Below are 19,297 nucleotides of genomic sequence, written 5' to 3'. Positions count from 1 at the left end.
CGTTTGGGTCCTAGTCCGGTCTCATTCCGTTTGGATCTCGTAGTGCATACAAAGGAGTGACCAAATCATACAAAAGATTTGCATATAGTTTCTTTTAAGAGACATACAAAAGATAGGCATCTCATCATAGTAGTTGAAACTGCTTACACTTATAGATGGAACTACTACATGCAAATAATAAAGGTACTACATAAACTAATATAAACAACATAGAACATCTACTCGGAGTCCGAATCCATGTCGATGATCTCGGGCGGCGGCGGACGAAGCAAAAACTCAAGAATTGACAGAAATGGCCCCTTCAAAATGAAATGTCACAAATGGCATGGCGGCATGTCGTGCTTCGTGCCAATGATATTGAAGGAAAATACTTATCTCAGGGCCTTAGGTCCAATTTCATTGGCAGAATGCCTACATATGGGCACTTTAGGGCAATCGGGCCCGCCCGATTGATTTGCTTTTTCGTTTCTTCTTATAATTACTCGTTCTGATATTTGTAAAATTTATTTGAAGATCCAAACAAATTCTGATTTTTATGAAATTTTGAGGATAAGTTTAAAACGTTGTTTGTTATCCACCTACAGTCAAAGTTCTAATTATCTTGGAGCAAGTTTGAAATTCTAGGATTTATATGAATTCAAAACTTGTTTAATTCAAAGTTTGCTCCAAAATAATCGAACATTTTACTGTAGGTGGGTAACACCGTTCTAAACTTACCTTCAAAATTTCATAAAGATCGGAGTTTGTTTCGATCTTCAGATATATTTACAAATATCAGAACAAGTATAAGAAGAAAACAAAACACAGAACAATCGTGCAGGTCCGTCTGCTCTAAAGTGCCCATGCACAGGTATTCTGTCAATGCAATTGAAAATCGATCCGTCGACACGGAAAAGTCATGATCACAGCACTGGAAAATTGGCCGCGGTACACCGCCCGGCTGGTCAGGAGCAAAATCAGCATGCACCGAGTGCGAAGCGTCGGGAGCGGAGCTGTACATCAAAGAGTTGTTGGACAATCTATTTTCGCACGAATCATAAACGGTAATGAAATTGTTCCAAGAAAAAGGAACACGTTGCATAAAGACTACAGGGTAAATATCATTGTACCGGCAGGATCGATCGGCTCGTGTGTTGGCTCTCAGTTTCTTTCTAACGGGTGTTAAAAGATCGATGAGCCGACCCCGATGGAGAGGCCACACCAATCATTGATTAATTCCGTGCCACTGCACCGTCATTGTCAGGGAAGAAATTTGAGAATCTGGGTTTAGCTTTCATGCCCGAACCGAAAGCATTTATGCTGCTGCTGCTGGAGAATAAGTGGCCGGAGGTCGAAATGAAAGCTACACGCATTAAGGATTTAGAGGTACAGGCATTATCGTTCCGATCTTATCCTTTCTTGTATGACTACTGTAGATCTTGGAAGATATAAAGCGTATGGAGGTCCGGCAAAAAAAAAATATGGACCCGATTTCCCGGGAGTGAAGAGAGATGGTCGATCGAGCTCAGTTCCTTATTTGCTTTCTGTTAGCGGTTCAAGCGGGATGCAGACCGTTTGTCGTCTCCCAAAACGACCCCGATTTCGATCTGCTAGAACTAGTAAAATCCAGCCGAAAGAGAAGTTCCATGAAAAAGTATGTTTATACGGGCCAAAATTCCAGGTTTCCAGTGGATCATGCAGACTGGCGCGTTGCCGTCGCGCGGCGAAGGGGAAAAAAGATCCATTCGGCATATAGTGAGCGTAACATGGATTAAATACATGTTTGCTGCCATGGATAATTAAATTAGTTTACCCTAGGTAACATGTCTACATGGTGTTATCATGTTTTGTGCCATGTCTTGAAAGCATTGCAAATGGTTCCACGCATAAAAATATAGAAAGAAAAGATGGTGGGGCGGACCGTCACCCCCTGTTGAAATCTTTATAAGTGTAAATAAAAGATGCTATTAATAAATTTTTACGTCTCCAAATTTCAAAAAACGTTTTTAGACAGAGAAAAAATAAATGATTGAGGCATTTCGTCTCCAAATTTGCAGAAACAAATGCTATTAACTGGTTGATACGTCTCCAAACTGGAAAAATAATATTACATTGTTTCTAGAACGTTTGAGTTTCATCTTTAACAAAACAAATTAAGCCTTATAAATATAAACAGAGAAAATAAAAAGGTTGAATCAGAACTCTTTAAAAGGTATTAATTGGTCGATACGTCTCCAAAGTTTAAAAGAGTATTCACTTGTATAAACTATTTCTAAACCGTTTGAATCTAAAGGCAAACTACATCAATCAATTCATATGTATTTTCCCATCAATGTCTAACATTTAATCCAAGGTTACATAAAGAACAACTTCAATTCCAGTTACTGTACTGGCCATCTAGCTAGGTGTACCGATCGATCGTGTTCCCGTTAGTGGCAAACGTGTCTACCGATCGGTCGGTCGTGGAACGCATCGCACAGCTAGCATTAGTGCCGTGTCGACGTCGCGCACGAATCAAAAAGATCTCTTGTCACATTCGATCGGCCCCAAGTGCGCGCGCGTGCCTTGTGGCGGCACGTACGGTGGATGCGTCACGTGCGTTAGCTTTGGCTGAACGCAAGGAGAAACGTGTCGGCGTGTCGCGTGGTGTCTCTCTTTCTGCAAAATTCAGTGGCTCGACCCGAGATGGAGCGCGACCCGTGCCGTGCGTGCAGCCTGCAAGCTGCCGTTCCCGGCTGGTCCTTTCGTTTGCGTCTGATTGGCACCAGGACGAGCTGTATTTACCTTTTGGGGTTAAACGTGTCCATGCTCGGAACAGCATGAGCGAAAGATATGTCAATCTTTCTAAAAATATATATGCACTAACTACCACTACATCCGAAGGTGGTTTCCAAATGTCATTTGGCTCCCTGACTCCGATCTTCCATTACGTGATGTATGATGGTGGGCATGAGCGTGTGTGCGTCCACAATGTGGTTTTCAATTGTCATATGTGTTTTTGTCATAAGTCCCACACAAGTTGTTAAACACCGCATTCTGCAAGGTGTTTATGAGTCGAGGAGAGGGCCTTGGTGCAAGATGTACCTTGAATCCGAGTGTCTCACTCTTGACATTGCTATCTTGGGAAGGAAGACATTGCCCTTAATCAGTTGGCACGCAACTCAGGTCTATAGTTCTTTTGCTTGTTGTTTCTTTCTTTTTCTTTCCTTTTTGCTCCTTGTCAAGACTTAAATTTCTTGTGTACTTTGTTCTTGTTTTTTCTTTAGAAAAAACACCTAACATTTCATGAGCTTCTCTCCGGTTGATTTTCTTCTTGGTCTTCTTAGGCTTTTATTTCGTTTGTACCTCGAGGGCTTGTTTGTAAGAGAAGTATTTTTTGATGAAGTTTTGGTATTTAGTACAATTAAATTAAAGTAAATACCGATAGTGGAAAAAAACCTTCGGTCCAAGCAAGCTTGGAGTCAAAGATGATTCTTCACTATCTTGTCTAGATATAAGAGACCTCGCCGTCAAAAAAAGTCCGTAAATACAGGATGTTCTATCTTTGTCTGAGTCAATCTTTTTTAAAGTTTGACCGAATTTATAAAAAAATACGAACATCTATGATATCAATTATGTATACTACAAAAATATATGGCGTGAGGCTTTAATAAAACTAATTTAGAGTTATACGTGTTGGTAAACAATTTATATAATCTTGATCATTTAAAAAAAAATTGGACAAAATTATAACATATTGTATTTATGAGCAATGAGATAGAAGATAAAATAGTAGGTCACCTGCCCTGCAAATTTCTGCAGGTACAAATTGAAAGCTCAAGTGTGCTATTGCAAGTCAATTTGTAGTTGATAACTGAAAACAACGCCACGAGAAATCTTCTCTGATATTTATTTACGGTAACACTTTTGCAGATACAAATATAATTCAACGGAAAAGCCAGCTCCCAGGCCGTCTTGTCTGTCTCGATTTTGTCGTGGCAACACATCCAGTACATTACTACCCTATGGTTTGTTAACACGCACACAAAAGCAAATCTCATCCTGAACCAGTGCAGTAGGCCAAAAGAACACTGAGAAAAGAAAAGCAGAGGACCAGCTCCCCCACCACCACCCCTGTACCTACGAATCTGAAAGCTACCGTTGCCCTTTTCAGTTTTTCAGACTTATATATCTCTCGTAACCGGACTATCAACAGTAGATTCATTTTTTTTTGCGGGTAAACAGTAGATTCATTAAAGAGAAGAAGATTGTTAAACATTTTTCAGTGATGAAAATGAACTCTTCCGTGGTTTCTGCATCCGAAGATGCGCCTTGCCATGCAATTGCAACCGCTTGTATAGTTGTCCGATGACGGTCGTAATTTCAGAGTACCGTTGATTGGGCCTAAAGCACACGTATTAAGAGGGATCGCATGCACCTGAGCTACGCCCCAGACCCCAATAGAATCATGAATAAAGTCCATTTTTGCCCCCTAAACAAACCGTTTGGCTCACCCTTACCCTTAAACTTTTTGTAAGCTTACTTAACCTCCTGATCTATTGCTTCTCGTCTGGTTTTTTCCCCTAACCTGGGATTAACCCGTACGTGACTGGGATTTTGCTGATCTGGCCGGGATTAGAGACATAACCACAGGATCGTTATCATGTGGAGAGGACTCATGATGCTTGAGTGCAGACAATTTGTTTATTGTATTGTTCTTGTTGTAACAAAAATGATATAGCATTCAATGTCTTTTCTTGAACTACCATGTGGCGCGATCTAAATCTAAATCTAAATGGCGATTATCCACATAACCTTTTACACTAGTGTCCATATGTTGGGGCACTGACGTTTTGATTGGAAAAAGGGTTGCGCTGTGAAAAAAAAAACAAGAGTGGTTGCTGAGGGCTGGTCTAGCTATTTGGTATATGATGTGACCATGCAATTTCTTATCTATAATTATCTAAAAAATACGAACCGTTCTCTTCACTATCGTCTGTCAAATTTTCCATAAAATTTGTGGGCCACAGGATCGCACGGAATCTATCTATACCAAAGTAAAAAAATACGCACCGTTCCACCTTTTTTTCTCTCTTATTTTCGTCAAGCCCTCGAGACCCACCTCGTCCGCCCGCATGCAAACCACTCCTTTGTGCGCTCCAGACGCTGAGCTCCCCCCTCTTGGCACAGCCCAATACGAGACCCTTTCTAATCCAACATAAAAAAAATACTTTCCCTGACGCAGCGAAGAAAACCCAATTAAAAGTCCAAAGGTATCTCTCACACCTTTGACCTTGCTCTGCCGCTTTGCTAATGCTCGTTATCTGTAGGTGCAGCGGCAGATTGATTCTTACAAAAAATATGGTCCAGCATGCGGTGCCTCCTTCCTTCCGAGAGCCGGCGGCGTTGGCCTGCAGGCTCCATCTTGTCATACACCGTTTAATTCTAGAGAAAACATGGGAACATGTTCATTCTCTCAGCCCTCATCCCCCCGCTGTTGATCTGGGCCAACGGGAGCCACTACGACAACGCGCGCTAAGGCGGTTCAGCATCCGTTTAATTCCGCAGAAAACAAGGAAACATGTTCGTTCTCTCTGCCCTCATCCCGGCGTGTTGATCTAGGCCAACGGGAGCCACTACGACAACGCGCGCTAAGGCGGTTCAGCCGTGATTATGGGGGATGATTGAGGAGGGGAAAAGGAAGGGAAGGGTAGTGGGATACGGTTCAGAGCACCTGGAGGGGTTGTGGGTCGAGGAGACGTCGTCGAGGGTGGAGAGGGCGGCGACCGGCGCACGCATGTGCTGCTTTTGGCGCAAGGAGGAAGACGGGCACGAGAACTCGTGCGGACATGGGCGGGACGCTTTTGGAGAAGCTGGTCCAAGAGGGAAAACGGATGTGGCCCAAGACGAAAAAAAGAAAAAGAGAAAAAAACATAAAAAACCTAAAAGTGACTTTCTTGGGCCCTGTGATAGCGCACGGACATTCTGCTATTAAGAAAAAAAATCATGCAGGTGATCTTGAGGGGTGTTGGTTTACTACGATTTCGGACGCTAGCTGCCGCAGAAACTGGAGTTTAGGCAGGCAATGGTCCAAAAGAGCAGCTGACAGAACTCTTTGCTATTGCTAATAAAAATTGGTACACCTGCGGAAGATTAGGCGTCGTCGGTCTTCATGTGTCATGATTTACCTAAGCTAATATACCCCTTTTTTGTTCTCGCATTCGATAGGAGTCTACAGAAAGTTGCAACACTGTTGCAGAAGTCGGAAGACCAGTAAAAAGTTTTTTTCAGAAGATAGATGTCGGGATAAAATATTCTGATCAATCGCAGTAGATCCGACGGCTTAAAAAGTGCACGGTTCGACAGCCGCAGCGGGTCCGACCGTCCACGCCTCTCCAGCCAGTTCATAAAGACGAGCCATCTGCCATTCCTCGCCACCATCGCATCCTCCCTTCTTCCTGGCACACAACAAACACGTCGGCATACCACACAGAGCAGAGACAGAGAGAGCGAGCCAAAGAAGATGCCCATGGAGAGGTCGGTGTCCTGCGCCGAGAGGAGCTCCGCCTTCAAGCCCGCAGCCCCCGCGATCGACCTCCGCTCCCACAGCGCCTCCTACGCCGCCCGCTACGCCCCCGCGCCGACCACCAAGCCGCCGCCGCAGCAGCTCGCCAGGAGCAACAGCTCCTGGTCGCGCCCCCCCGCCGCCGCCGTGCAGCGGAGCGGCAGCACCAAGTCCGTCTCCGGAGGACCCACGCCGGGGCTGAACCTCCGGTGCTACAGCGCCTCCTACGCCGCCTCCTACGACCCCTTCTCCGACGCCGCCGGGGGACCCGCCCAGGCGAAGGCGCCCGGCACCACCGCCGCCGCCGCCTGGTGCTCCGCCGGCCGCCGCTCCCTCAACCTCAGGGGATACACGCCCTCCTTCGCCGCATTGGTCGACGACGACCCGGCCCCGGCGCCCAAGTCGACGGCGGCGGCGGATGACGCCGAGGCGGAGATGCAGAGGAAGAAGCGGCTGGTTGCCTACAAGGTGTTCGACGTGGAAGGGAAGGTGAAGCTCTCCGTGCGGCGCAGCGTCAAGTGGATCAAGGGCAAGTACTCCCGCGCCGTCTACGGTGTCTGACGATGGCCTCTGCTAGTCCCGGTACAGTTGAGCCGAGCTCTGTTCTGCTATGTCTGATGAGCTCCTGTTGCCTGATTACTATTCTATCCCTCTGCTCTTGTCTTTGCTCTCTCCCTTCCTTCTTTTCTTCTTCTTGGAATAGGATTTTTGACCAGATTTGTTGTGGCATATGTGTAATACTCTAGTACGTAGTACGAGCGGTGCTTCTCTTGGTGATTTGTTTGCGTAGCCAAATCCAAAGAGAAGCTGGGTCTGCGTTGTCCTTGTAAATATGGATCCTTTTTTCCCGGTGTACCATTATCTGATTATGTGATCTAGTAGACACTGTATATGTAGAATAAGATTTTGGTGGTGTGAGATGTAAATTACTACTACTAGATGATACTACTATTACATGATTCCCCATGTTCTTCCGTGGTTATTACTGAACTGACTCTACTGATCTGTGATAACTGATAATTAAGTCTACTGTCCACTTGTCCAGTACGAACTGTACCCTGTCTTGTTCTTTTTCCTCATGATACAACTGTGCGAACTGCCAAGTGTGTTCAGTGCTTGAGCTGAAAAATGCCAAAGAGGAACTCCTGCTAGTACAATTGGTTAGTTTCAGCGTCTCTTCTTCTTGTTGTTTACCAAGGAGGATGAGTGTTGTCCCCGTGCCCATCCCTGTCGGAATCCGATTCTTCTATGGCCTGAAAGAATGGATTCTCTGCCGACGCCCCTGCACTTTCATCTTCTTGAATTGACCTGGCGCTGCCGAAGTGGGGTTTCTTGATTCCGTTTCCTGCAGCACAAAACCAATATCCAGGTAAAACATGTTTCTGAAGTGTTAATGGTTACAGTGATGATATACATACTCCAGACTCCAGTACAGGTGTAATTCTCCTAGTCACCTTTTTCAGAGCAACTGGACGAAGTCTTCCTCTTCCCTACCATTTCCCTTTTATCTGCGCGGTCCAATTCAAGTCCACAGGTAAAGGTTTGCGCTTGATTGTTCCGTAATCAGTTGAAAAGTCTTGGCCGATTATGTTGCTTGCGAGAATGGACTTCTCCGTGGCTTCTTCTTTTTGCCGGTTAGGTCACTAATTTGTCCATGCGTTCTGGCCTGTACCGAGATATGTTAGTTTTACCTTACCTCACCGACGGCAAATAATTCTTGAGTTACGTCATTCTATCTTATCTGATCCGTATTAAGGAAATCATGCTCTAAAGAATTAGTATCTCGTTGCCTGTCATTCTACTACGAGCATGTTCTTTTTTCGAAGTGTGCTGCTCACGGTGAATTTGGATTACCGAGAAAAGAACCCCAATGTCTTGTCCTTGATCAATCAGCCTGCAGTCCCTTTCTTGAATCGGTCTCTTGACAGCGGACGGGAGCAATATTTTCTTCTCGCTGACAGCAACCCGGGACGTTGCGCGCTTATTGCAGATCGAGGGGGTCTCATCCGAGTTCGATGTGTGCAGCTCAACGCTTTGCTTTTATCCCGAACCTAATTGCTACAATCATGCACAGTTGGGGTACTATTTCCTGATGCAAATCTGAAATCTAGTCTACGTGGAAGGAAATACTCATCTGATTAAGGACATTCTGGCGTAAACTGTTCACTGATAGGAGGGGGTCGCAAGTTGCGCCAAAGCTTTTGGATGTTTCCTTTGGGAAGTTGAAGACGCTGGCGACGGAACCGCATCGATCAGGGGTCCAGTTGCTCGCATCTACCCGTGCAACTAGCCATGCATGTCTTATCCTTGTGTCAGCAGCGAGTGACTCAAATTTGTTCAAATATGAAAGTATTTATGTCTAAAAAACGTCTAAATACATATGATAGAAAATCAGTTAATATGGGACGGAAACAGTAGTATTTTCATCAGTGGCTCGAGCGACGGTGTCCTAACTAGGTAGTGACAGCACGTACGTACGCCCGTTGGCTCATCGACTCGTGATTAACTGAGAGCTCAATGGCTCAGTGCCTACCTGACACACCTGGTCGGGTCAGGTCAACTCAGATCTGAAGAGAGATACAGCATATGATCCCCACTAATCCATGGCTTACTCGTACCCTGAAATGCAATTAGGGCGAGTATTCGGTTGGTCACAAGCGTGTATAATCGCTCATCAGATAGTCCATGGTTTATTTGGTTACACAGTCTCATTATGTCTGTTCTGGGTGCATTTGTTTGTGCCTGCACTGTTCCAGGTTACAGGGTTCCTTTTGCTTTATGATGCTGAATCGCCGATCGGTCCTCTTCCGGGAGTTCCACTGAAACCTGCCTGGCTTGGCTCCTACCGATCACCGGACCAGACGCCTTCGGAAAGATCGGAAGAGGACACGACGGGCCATAGATCTGGCTGCACTGTTGTACTACCTTCGTACGAAATGTTTTGGGGTTCTAGAATACACGCCACGCCATACAGGAACACCTTCAAACTCCTGATTATTGATTTCTTTTTCCCTAAAAAATATAGCCGGGGCTGTTTTGCGGTACCATGCATACACCTTCAAACTCATGATTATCACATAAGTATACTGTGGAAACATACATCATGCTCCTTCCGTCACAAAATAAGTGACTTGGATTTATATAGTAATCCCTCCGATCCATATTAATTGTCCAAATTTGCCAAATATGGATGTATCTATATCTAAAAAAATGTCTAAATAGATGTAATATTTTGACAATTAATATGGATCGGAGGAAGTAACAGATTTGATAAAACTAGACTAATTTAGAGACGCACTCCCAAAAATGTCTAGATACATGTAATATTTCGATAAGAATTATGAGACAAAGGGAGTAGATGTTAGTAGATTTCAATAGATGTCTATAATTTGGTCAATGAGACGGAGGGAGTAGATGTTAGTAGATTTCTATAATTTGGTCACATGAGTTCAGGAAAGATAGTTTCATGAATTTAATCTCTATTTGTGTAGAATATGGAGAAAAAAATTATACGGAAGTGCTGCCCCAGGATATACCACGCGTCCGTGGCCTGCCATAGATCAGCCAATGCCCCCTCATCTGGGTTACAGGCTAGCGACACCAAGCTCGGTTTATGCTGGCTGGCTTAAGGTATTTAAGCCGGCTCAATTTGTCTCAAACAAGCCGTGTGGGACTAAAGTTTAGATATCCCATGAAAGACGATAGCGCGTGGGCCTCAGCCCACAACCAAACACTACATGGGCCATATACTTCGCCCAGGCTAGTATTCACCTCACGAGATGGCAGCAGCCGGCCCATATCAATTTGTGGACTTTGCGTCGCACGTGCCGAGAAATCCCTGCACGTGTCCAGCATCTTCAGCGAATCAGCCAGCGTCAGGAGCAGCGACCATGCCAAACGCTGTCGTCCGAACAGAAACTGTGAATCAATCCCGTACAATGAACCGTAGTACCGTACTGTACTCCCATGGATCAGCCGTCAGCGGGCTAGCTAGCGTATTACGGAGTACAGTATAACTTCTCGAAGGGAAGGGATGAGAGTGGGGACCTGTCTGTGGTAGTTTGGAGTAATCTCATAATCACGAGTATTCTTTCAGAAGGACATGCGGTGGAATCTGCTGCAGCATAGCATGGCGCAATCACGATTAAATTGACACCGTCTACTCATGTATAGGAGCTCAAATTTTCCACGGGGTTAACTAATTCCTAGAGCCAATGCTGTCTGATTGTTACTTAAACCGAGGGAACCCCCAAATAAGCAGGATTTGTTTCCCAAATTGGTGTCAGACCAAGGGAGAGCCTAATTTTTTTAGCCACACAGCCGGCCGGGCTTGATCAAAACAGAGATAGTCGACGCATGATCGCTGTCATGGAGTAGATGCAAAGTACTCTTGGTGCTCCATCGTAGTACGCTGAACTAGCCTCGTGACACTGTCACAGCATCGGGTGAAGCCTTCCTAACCAAGTACTCCATAATTAACCAACTAACACTGATGTGATTAGATTAAGATGCTCCGACCCATTACACCCACCCGAATGCGCAACGGTGAAAACCACAATGCCCATACGCTGCTCTAACCAAGTAAATTTGTCCAAGTAAGCACTTGAAATTCAGTGTGATAAAGCTCCTTTCGCTGTAGCTCCAAGTCCAACTGAACTAATTTAGCTATTTAGTAGTTCTAAAGTGCTTCGTAAGTATGCCCTACTGTCAGTGTGTACATAGCTTGAGAGATTGCACCCTTTTAGCATAATTACTACAACACATCTGACCATATGTTTAGTACGACCATGCTTGAATTCTGCACATGCGACAGATCGCTAGGAGTTCTCAAGATGCTAATTAGTACCCACTGTATATATTGATGCTACCACGTGATTATCTTATTTCCAGGAGCACAGTGCCATCTCAATTTTTTCTGCCGACGAGCCTGCTGCAGATCAAGATAGGCCGTTTTGAGGTTTCTTCAAAAGATTGCAACGTGCACAATTATCTTCTCTTCGCTGCTCATGAGTATCCAAATGCCAGCAACAACTAAATAGGTCTTGCATATGTAGTTTTTTGGTGTAGCAAAATCTAGCTACGTACTCATATGTGACAATAGTTGACCTGTTGTGTCATATTATCTGACCATAGCTAGCTCTAGCCATCTACGGATTTGTCATGTCTGTAATGAGTTTCTGTTGGTTGTTAATTTTGACTTCATTTTAATTTATTTGTATTTGAACAATAAAATGGTCAATATAAATTCATATATGGTCAATACATATTTCAATATGGTTTCCTATGGTGTATTTTAGAGTCATGTAGGTAAATTCCTCTATGGGAAGATGATGATGTGGCAATACCTGATTTAAATTTTGGTACCACGCCTTTTCTTAGAGCTAAATTGACCCTAGGGACCGTAACTTTCCACCTTGGCATACAACTGCTATGTGATTACTTTCTCTAGAGTTCCAGTCGCTAGGTAAAGAAATGTTTCCCTAGAGGTGTTGAAATGCCACTAGGTAAAGCCTTTACCTAAGTTTTTTTTTCTTTCACCTAGAGTATTTGGCCGAAGGGAAAATTGTGATTTCTACTGGTGTTTGTACTTTTGATGAACAGTTATAATAAATTTGTGTTTTTTCATAAATTAAAAAAATTTGGAGCACGAGCCTTATTGTCTAACATGTCGTGACGAGCCGATCGAAAGGCTGTTTGTACCCCCAAGCCAGCAGGTTGGTCAAGTCGGTCAATCCTTTCTAGCGAACACAAAGCCAAAGTGATGTACTGCGGTCAATCGTGTACGACTACATCGTACTAAGAATATTAAGAATACTAGATAAAAGCACATGCGTTGCTACGGAAATATTATTATTATTTTAGATAAGTTGGTTAATTGCGTTTTTCTCTTATGTTCTCAAATTTTGTGTTAAATAACAATTATCTCAAGATATACATTCGTTTTCTAGCTGTATAGGTGATAGCCTCAATTAAGTGAATTGACGACCACCAACTCGAATCTTTATAACAAGTAAAAATTGAAATCTTGGTCTATGCATGCCAAACTTGGGTCATGCATGGATTCGTGAGTCATGATACGGCGTCCCGCACATGACCATATGGGGGCACCGGCGCAAGCATTTTGTTTGGGGTAGAGCTGGCATCCAGCCGCACCCCCCAAACGTCGGTCCTCCAAATTTGGTTTGTTTTGCCGGCAAGGGTGGCCCGCGTTGGTTTTTACCTTCACCCGACGCCCCCGCTAACCCCCTTGTGAGTAGGGTGCGGCCTGGGGACGCCGGATGTTTTGTTGGGCCGCCACGGCTTCTTTTTGGTTTCCTAAACCACGAGAGAATCACGCTCCCCTACAGGGTAGAGTAGCAATGGCGTCGATTACGAGATTTTCAGAGGTAATTTCCTAAACCACGAGAGAATCACGCTCCCCCTACACATTCTACCTAATTACAATTTCTCGGGTCTAGGTTCATACAACTTACTCTTGTCTCGCCAGAGCCCATATAGCATTGTGGTTGTACTGGAAGCTGCTAAATAGGAAACTAGTCCAGTCTCGCTTACCCCAGGTGGCATTCCACAGTTGCAACGTAGGTGCTCTCCGAATCCACGGGAGAGACGTCCATAGACGATCCCTCCCGGATCCACGGGAAGTCGACTCAGAGGGACCCATAGAAATGGATCTGACGCCGCTAATCCTCAAAATCCTCAAAGCAGCCCACCCAGGATGGTTCATTGAATTAATTGTTTTGCCTTACTCTAACAAAACATTTCATATCTCCACAGGCACAACAATTATCATAATGTAGTAATTTCCCCCACGATACTACCATAACCTAGCATTTCAACTACAATCGATAGCAATTTGGTAGCAAGGTAATGGCGAGGGTAAACTATACTACCTGGGATTTATAGCTAGCATAGAGGTACGAGTTTCCTAATGCATCCAATAAAACATTTAGTGCATAGTAAAGTATTTAGGAGAATGATCAAAGTGAACTTGCCTTGTCCAAGGTTGTGGTAGGTCTCGCCCTCTTCGCAACAACAAGGTTCACAAACCACACAATGTAAAATAAAAGAAGTCACACACACAATAAACACAACATTCAATACAAAAACATGCTATGATGCATATGCTGTGATGATGCACACTTGATTATTTCCAATTGCAACTTGTTTAGCTTTCCGTTTTGAAAATTTTCACCAAAGGTTTGGACAGCATAAACAAATAACAAAATATAATTATTATGAATGAAACAAAGGTGGGCTTTAATTAAAAACTTATATGGTTTTTGCAAAACATAGATCAAGATTAAACTTATATGGCAATATCCTTTACAAAATAATTTCTCTTCTAGTCCTAATGGACAGAGAACATGCTTAAATAATTTTACAGCAAGCTAACATGCTCAAAATTATTTTGAAATAATTCATTTAAAATTTAAACCATAATTAAGCATTCTGTAATTTGCTTCTGACAAAGTTGTTCAAAATTGAAAATAAACTATGCCAAAAGATTCTACAAGTCGAGAGGATTTCAGAAAGGTGTGGATCACAATTTTTCGACAAACGGTTTAAAAGTTATGATGGTTTGAATAATCGGGACTTTTCTGCAAAATTTACAATTTTAATTCGGCCGAAAATATGATTAAAATTGCTTGACAGGTGGCAGGACGGTATTGGCCCGTACCGGTTCGAAGTTAGGGTTTTAATCTGGGCCGTATGATTGAGATCCAAGGTTGAGGATTAGGGGGCCTTACCGGGGCGACGCGGGCTGCCGGAGACGAAGAGGAACGCGGCGGCGACGGTCGGGCGGTGGCGGCGTGGTGTCTTCGGGCGGCGGCCGGGCTCGGGAAAACGGGAAAGATGGGCGGCGTGGCGATGCGGTCCAGGCCGCGGCCTTGGCTTCGGGCGGCAGCGGTCGGGCGGAGGCGGACGGCGGTGAGCACGGGCGGCGGCGACGCGGTAGTTGCGGCAACTAAACACAATTTCGTCCGCGTCACGGAGTGCGCACGGGAGAGGAGAGAAGGAAATAGGAGGGCGACGGACGAGAGACTCACCGGAGCGGCGGCGAAATCGCGAAGATGGCGGCGGCCGAAAGCTTTCTCCGGCGAGAAATTAAAGCGTGGAGCGAGAGAAATCGGGTGAGAGAGTTTGGGGAAAAGAGAGGCGGCCAAGAGCTTCAAACTGACGCGCGGGGTTTCGAAGATGGGGTCGCGTGGCCAGAGAAATCAGGGTGGCGTCATGGGTGGTTCGGGCGCGTGCGTGGCGTGGACTCCGGGCGGCAGTTGGAGAAAGAGGGCATGGGGCCCACCTGGCGAATTATTTGTAGTCCCTTCCTCTTGAAATAACTGACATGGATTTGTATAAGATTTGTATAAGAATCTATACAAATCCACGTGAATTAATTCGGAAGGAGTAGTTTTGATGGCAGAGAACATGCAGAAAGTTGTACACACACAACCGACGCAGACACGTATTGCTATTTATGGAAATAGAGAATAGTATATGGAAATAGAAAAATGTGCATACATAATAAACAGTGCAATAAAACAGAAAAGACCAAACTAGATAAAAAAAAAGTATTAAACAGACCAATTATGGAGTCCTAACAGTTGAGAGGATCGAAAAGCATGAGATAGTTCAGCAAGACACATCAAACATAATCAGAATATTGCTCAAACATGGTCCACATCACTATCTTTACTCATACACCTTCAATATCTTCAAGTCCAGTACTCTCTGTTCCAATGCTCCCCAACTTCTGAATCATGTAGCAAATGCTCCCATCACCTTGGTGCAACCGCCCTGTAACTCATGCCCACTAAGAGCATGATCTTTGTGCCTGCGTGCAACAAAATAGGGCATGCCTCAGTTATTAAAAGAAAAACTCAATGAGATGTTACTTACATTACATGATATAAGATGTCACCCTAATCAAATACTCCCTCCGTTCCATGATTCTTGTCTCAAATTTGTCCAAAAGTGGATGTATCTATTCCTAAAAAGTGTCTACGTACATGTAATATTTCGACAAGAATTATGGAACGGAGGGAGTAATTCTTTGTAGGTTTCCTGAACATCAGCAACAACAATAAATCAATACCATCCGCGTCAAACAGGTCCGGCAACGAACGAATCCTTCTACTCCCATTGCAAGCCGCAGTAACAGAAAGAGCCAGGTTTCACCTGAGGTACCCACTTACTTAGCTGTTTCATCCCACCTAACTATTTGCAAGGATACTATCCATACCAGCATTATCAGAAGCGAAGTAGATAGCACCCAGCCAATTAATCCCTAGGTTAATCCCTACTATGCCTACTCAGGTGGTGACATGCATCAGATGACCAACGGTCATGGATGTGTTTCCATGGCAACTTTAACCCAAAACTAGCAAGAAGAGTCTTTATGTTCATGAATCATGGTTCCAGGTGCCTAATAAATCAGATGCAAACGATATTTTCATTTTGTGATGGTCCATGGGTTGTTCACAAGCAATGTCAATTTATTTTTGGTGTACGTTGGCATTGACCATGCATCTGCAGGGAGTATGTACTCCTAGTAGTATGGTACGGGCGTCCTAGAACAAAATAGGTGTCCTATGTAAGAAACAGTATGGCTTATCAGACGAGTATTAATAACTATACCAAATGGGGCACTAACAGACTCCATAAATATTAAGTGGCATAAACCATATCTTGCCTTCGTTGATCAGCAGTAGTCCGAAACTTCAACAGATGATGACAAACTTCTCCTTCAAAGTGACGACTGTCAAGCACATATACGTATTAGTTGAACTGCATAATTATTAATTCCAGAAAACAGCAGGTTAACGGGCCTCTACGCGACTAGAGATACAAATAGGCACGCTCACGTATAATAGTTACCTGTTGGAAGACCTTTTGGCCAGATGCTTGGAGATCTTGCTTTGAAGGTACGTCAAATTGAAACGATAGGTTCTTTCAGGCCTGAAATCAGCCACTCCATTTAGAGTCTTGTTCCTCATATCAACAGCAAGCATCCACGCCTTATGGCTGTCCATGTGGTGAACCTTGGCCATGATGTACACAGTATCATCATGCATGCTCAGAGCAGGATGGCCCACATGGAGTCTTCTCAAAGTTGGCTTCATCTCTGTAGGCCCATGGGGATGAAGAGGATTAGGGAGCAATTCATAGTGACTCTTGTCCACCAGGACATTGGAAGCTTTGAGCCTGTACTCCATGTGCCAATTCTTCTCAGAATCCACCCATTTCCATGTGGCGGCCTCCCAGTCTTGGGAAGTGTAGGAGGTGCCAATGCACGAGCCAGGCTCAGCATGAACACACATATCAAAGTACTTGATGTAGCCCTGACTGACGGTGATGTCCCGATCGCACGTCGGAGGGTCTCGGCACATCTTGTTCGAAGCCATGAGAAAGGGCAACCGGATGTAGCGAAGGATATTGTCATCCCCCATAAGCACATCACAGATGAGGATACCCTGCAAGAGGTCAACGAAGCCGATTGAACCTCGTTTCCCTCCTATGGTGATCACTTTGGTTGTGCTAGTGAAAGAGTAGTCATGAGCCTGCGACGACTCAACATACATGGGCTTGGTGCTCCATATGCGTTTCCTGGAGTCGTACAGCTCGAGCTTGTAATGCCCACGGCGGTAAACTGAAGAGAGAGCGGCTACGAAGAACCTGCCGGTGTCGTCATGGCAATTGAGGAGACCAACTTGCGCGTCACAAGGTAAGCGCTTGCGGTCTGGATTGAGGGGGAGCACCTGAAGCGTCTTGCTGCCGGCCCGGTAGATGATGTGGTCATTGAATTCCGGGCGGAGGCGGAGACCGGGAGGGCAGACGGACACACGGAGTAGGACGAGGTCGCCGTCGGTGCGGACGATCCGGGGCAACTCGCCGATCTTGCCCGAGGGTTCAGGGAGATCCGGAAAGTGCACGGTGAAATATGACACGCGCGGTGGGTGTGAAATCCAGAAGGTCACCTTGATGCGATGGCCGCGGGCCGTGCAGCCCTCGGCGGTGGAGGCATTGGTGCGGTCGTCGAGGTAGGCCTGGGCGTCGAGGACGATCGATTCGGGGGGAGGATCGTCCATGAAGCTGGGGTGGTGGATGGGTGGACGGATCCGGAACCGATGATTTTCTGGTAAGCATCGAGGGCGCTTTTCCTTGTCCACTCTCTGCGATAGATCGGAAAGGATCACTCCATCGCCATCGGGTGCAGCCATGGCGGTGTAGAGAAGAACAATCGGAGATCGGAGAGGATGGGGAAAAGAGGCCGCGACGGCGGAAGAAGAGAAGGCAAACAAGGAACGCAAACCCTAGGTTGGGCAACCCTTTTCTTTTTTCTTTTATTTCTTTTCTTTGAGCGCAGGGTACCCTTTTTCTTCGGCGTAGAATCAATGGCGTGCGAGTTTCGGTATCCTCTTTCTTTTTAGCTTGGGCTTGTACATTTTTTTCTTTCGCGGACGGTTGGTTTTCTACTTGTTTCTTAGGACACCATCTTCGGGTGAAACGGTCCGCAGTCATCCTGAAAAAAAAGTCTTCGAAAAGTCCACGTGAGACCCACCTGACAGCTCGGTGTTACTTAGTGGCTGCATGGTTTTTTTTTTCTTTTTCGAAAAGGCCAAGCCATATGTTAAAATCAACCAACCCTTGCAGCACCATCTTTAAAATAAAAGAAAATTGCATGCAAGTTCTTATAAAGTAAACGTTGTTAGTTTCCTCCTGCACTCGCCGGTGGCGCGCCGTGAGCGAAGCTCGATGCTGCGTCTGGACCTCCAAACCATGTCGGAGTCAGGAAACCGTTGATGACGTAGTGGCCGGGAAGTTGCCGGTCAGAGCCAGAAGACGCTAGCGACAGTGATCTGAGAAACAGACCATCGTCCCGGAGAAGAAAACGACGAACATGGTTGGATGACCAACCCAGATCCGGCCAGACGGATCCGAGAAGACCTGCCGAACTAACTCCACTATGAGGTTGAAGCTGGCCAAGTCTCATCGGTAGAAAAGAAACGAATAAACCGATCCGTGTAGACGACCTGCAAAGCAAAAACACATAACCAGATCCAGCACTTCAGAAGAGTAGCGACCAACCGTCCCGCACTCCTCAACGCCACAGGTAGAATCGCCGTCGATGAGGTGGATGAGGACTCGGGAAAACCTTATTCTTTACCCGCACAGTGCTAGAAGAAGCAGGGACGTAGTTCTCCGGCCGGGCTTGGAGACGAGATCGATCTGAGGCGACGCTGGGTGGCGGCTAGGGCAGAGCCTTTTTCTAAGGCCTGTGTGATTTAATACTAGGCTTGCCTTGCCAAGATATTGATCAAGCTTTTGCTTGTTCATGAATTGGCCAATTTTGATCAAAAGATGAACTAAGAATGGCAAAGTAGAAATTGGCATGCCAAAAGGTTGGCTATCATGCATACAAACACCAAAAATTTGGTCATATCAAAAAATTGAAGGCTGCGACAGTCCAAGTCGAGAAGACATGCTGCCCCACCAAACGGCCACCCGAGGGCGTGAAACGGCGACGGTGTGCTTGGCGGCGGACGTCTCCTAAAGCCCCCATGGTGGTAGCATGGCACATGGATCCACATCGATTGGCGCCCCATCCTCAAGCTCCATGGAAAGAACCTTTGAGTGCCCAGAGGGGGATTTGACTGCATCCTGGCTTGTACATCGATCTTGGAGAAGAAACCTAGATTGATTTGATTTTTTGTTCGCTCGTTGCGTTTCGCGGGAAAGGGGGAAACATGTTTTCTGGGAAGATGTGATCCAACC

At 45.4% G+C, this 19,297-nt stretch overlaps 2 protein-coding genes and 1 long non-coding RNA gene across 4 annotated transcripts; 1 reads left to right on the top strand and 2 right to left on the bottom strand.

Moving 5' to 3' along the window:
- Window positions 1-312: 312 nt before the first annotated feature.
- On the bottom strand, window positions 313-1,252 carry LOC112271953. The gene is made up of 2 exons (XR_002965520.1): window positions 1,110-1,252; window positions 313-992 (listed from the first exon to the last, which is right to left on the bottom strand). It is a non-coding gene; the product is annotated as an uncharacterized LOC112271953 (long non-coding RNA).
- Window positions 1,253-6,347: 5,095 nt separating this feature from the next.
- Window positions 6,348-7,505, top strand: LOC100822758. The gene has a single exon (XM_003571689.4). It carries the CDS (start codon window positions 6,482-6,484, stop codon window positions 7,082-7,084), a length of 603 nt encoding a protein of 200 aa, XP_003571737.1. The 5' UTR covers window positions 6,348-6,481; the 3' UTR covers window positions 7,085-7,505.
- Window positions 7,506-14,990: 7,485 nt separating this feature from the next.
- Window positions 14,991-17,901, bottom strand: LOC100844581. 2 transcript variants are annotated; one of them, XM_014901604.2, is made up of 3 exons: window positions 16,400-17,901; window positions 16,160-16,280; window positions 14,991-15,356 (listed from the first exon to the last, which is right to left on the bottom strand). In XM_014901604.2, the coding sequence occupies exons 1-2, from the start codon at window positions 17,740-17,742 to the stop codon at window positions 16,190-16,192; spliced, it is 1,434 nt and encodes a 477-aa protein (XP_014757090.1). In that variant the 5' UTR covers window positions 17,743-17,901; the 3' UTR covers window positions 14,991-15,356; window positions 16,160-16,189. The 2 variants fall into 2 exon arrangements, with proteins under 2 accessions (XP_014757090.1, XP_003571124.1); XM_003571076.4 differs by having other exon boundaries at window positions 16,215-16,280; window positions 16,400-17,896.
- Between the last annotated feature and the right edge of the window lie 1,396 nt (window positions 17,902-19,297).

Source organism: Brachypodium distachyon, chromosome 3 (assembly GCF_000005505.3).
Source record: "Brachypodium distachyon strain Bd21 chromosome 3, Brachypodium_distachyon_v3.0, whole genome shotgun sequence".
NCBI classification, from domain to species: Eukaryota; Viridiplantae; Streptophyta; class Magnoliopsida; order Poales; family Poaceae; genus Brachypodium; species Brachypodium distachyon.
This window is presented reverse-complemented; position numbering and strand designations above follow the sequence as displayed.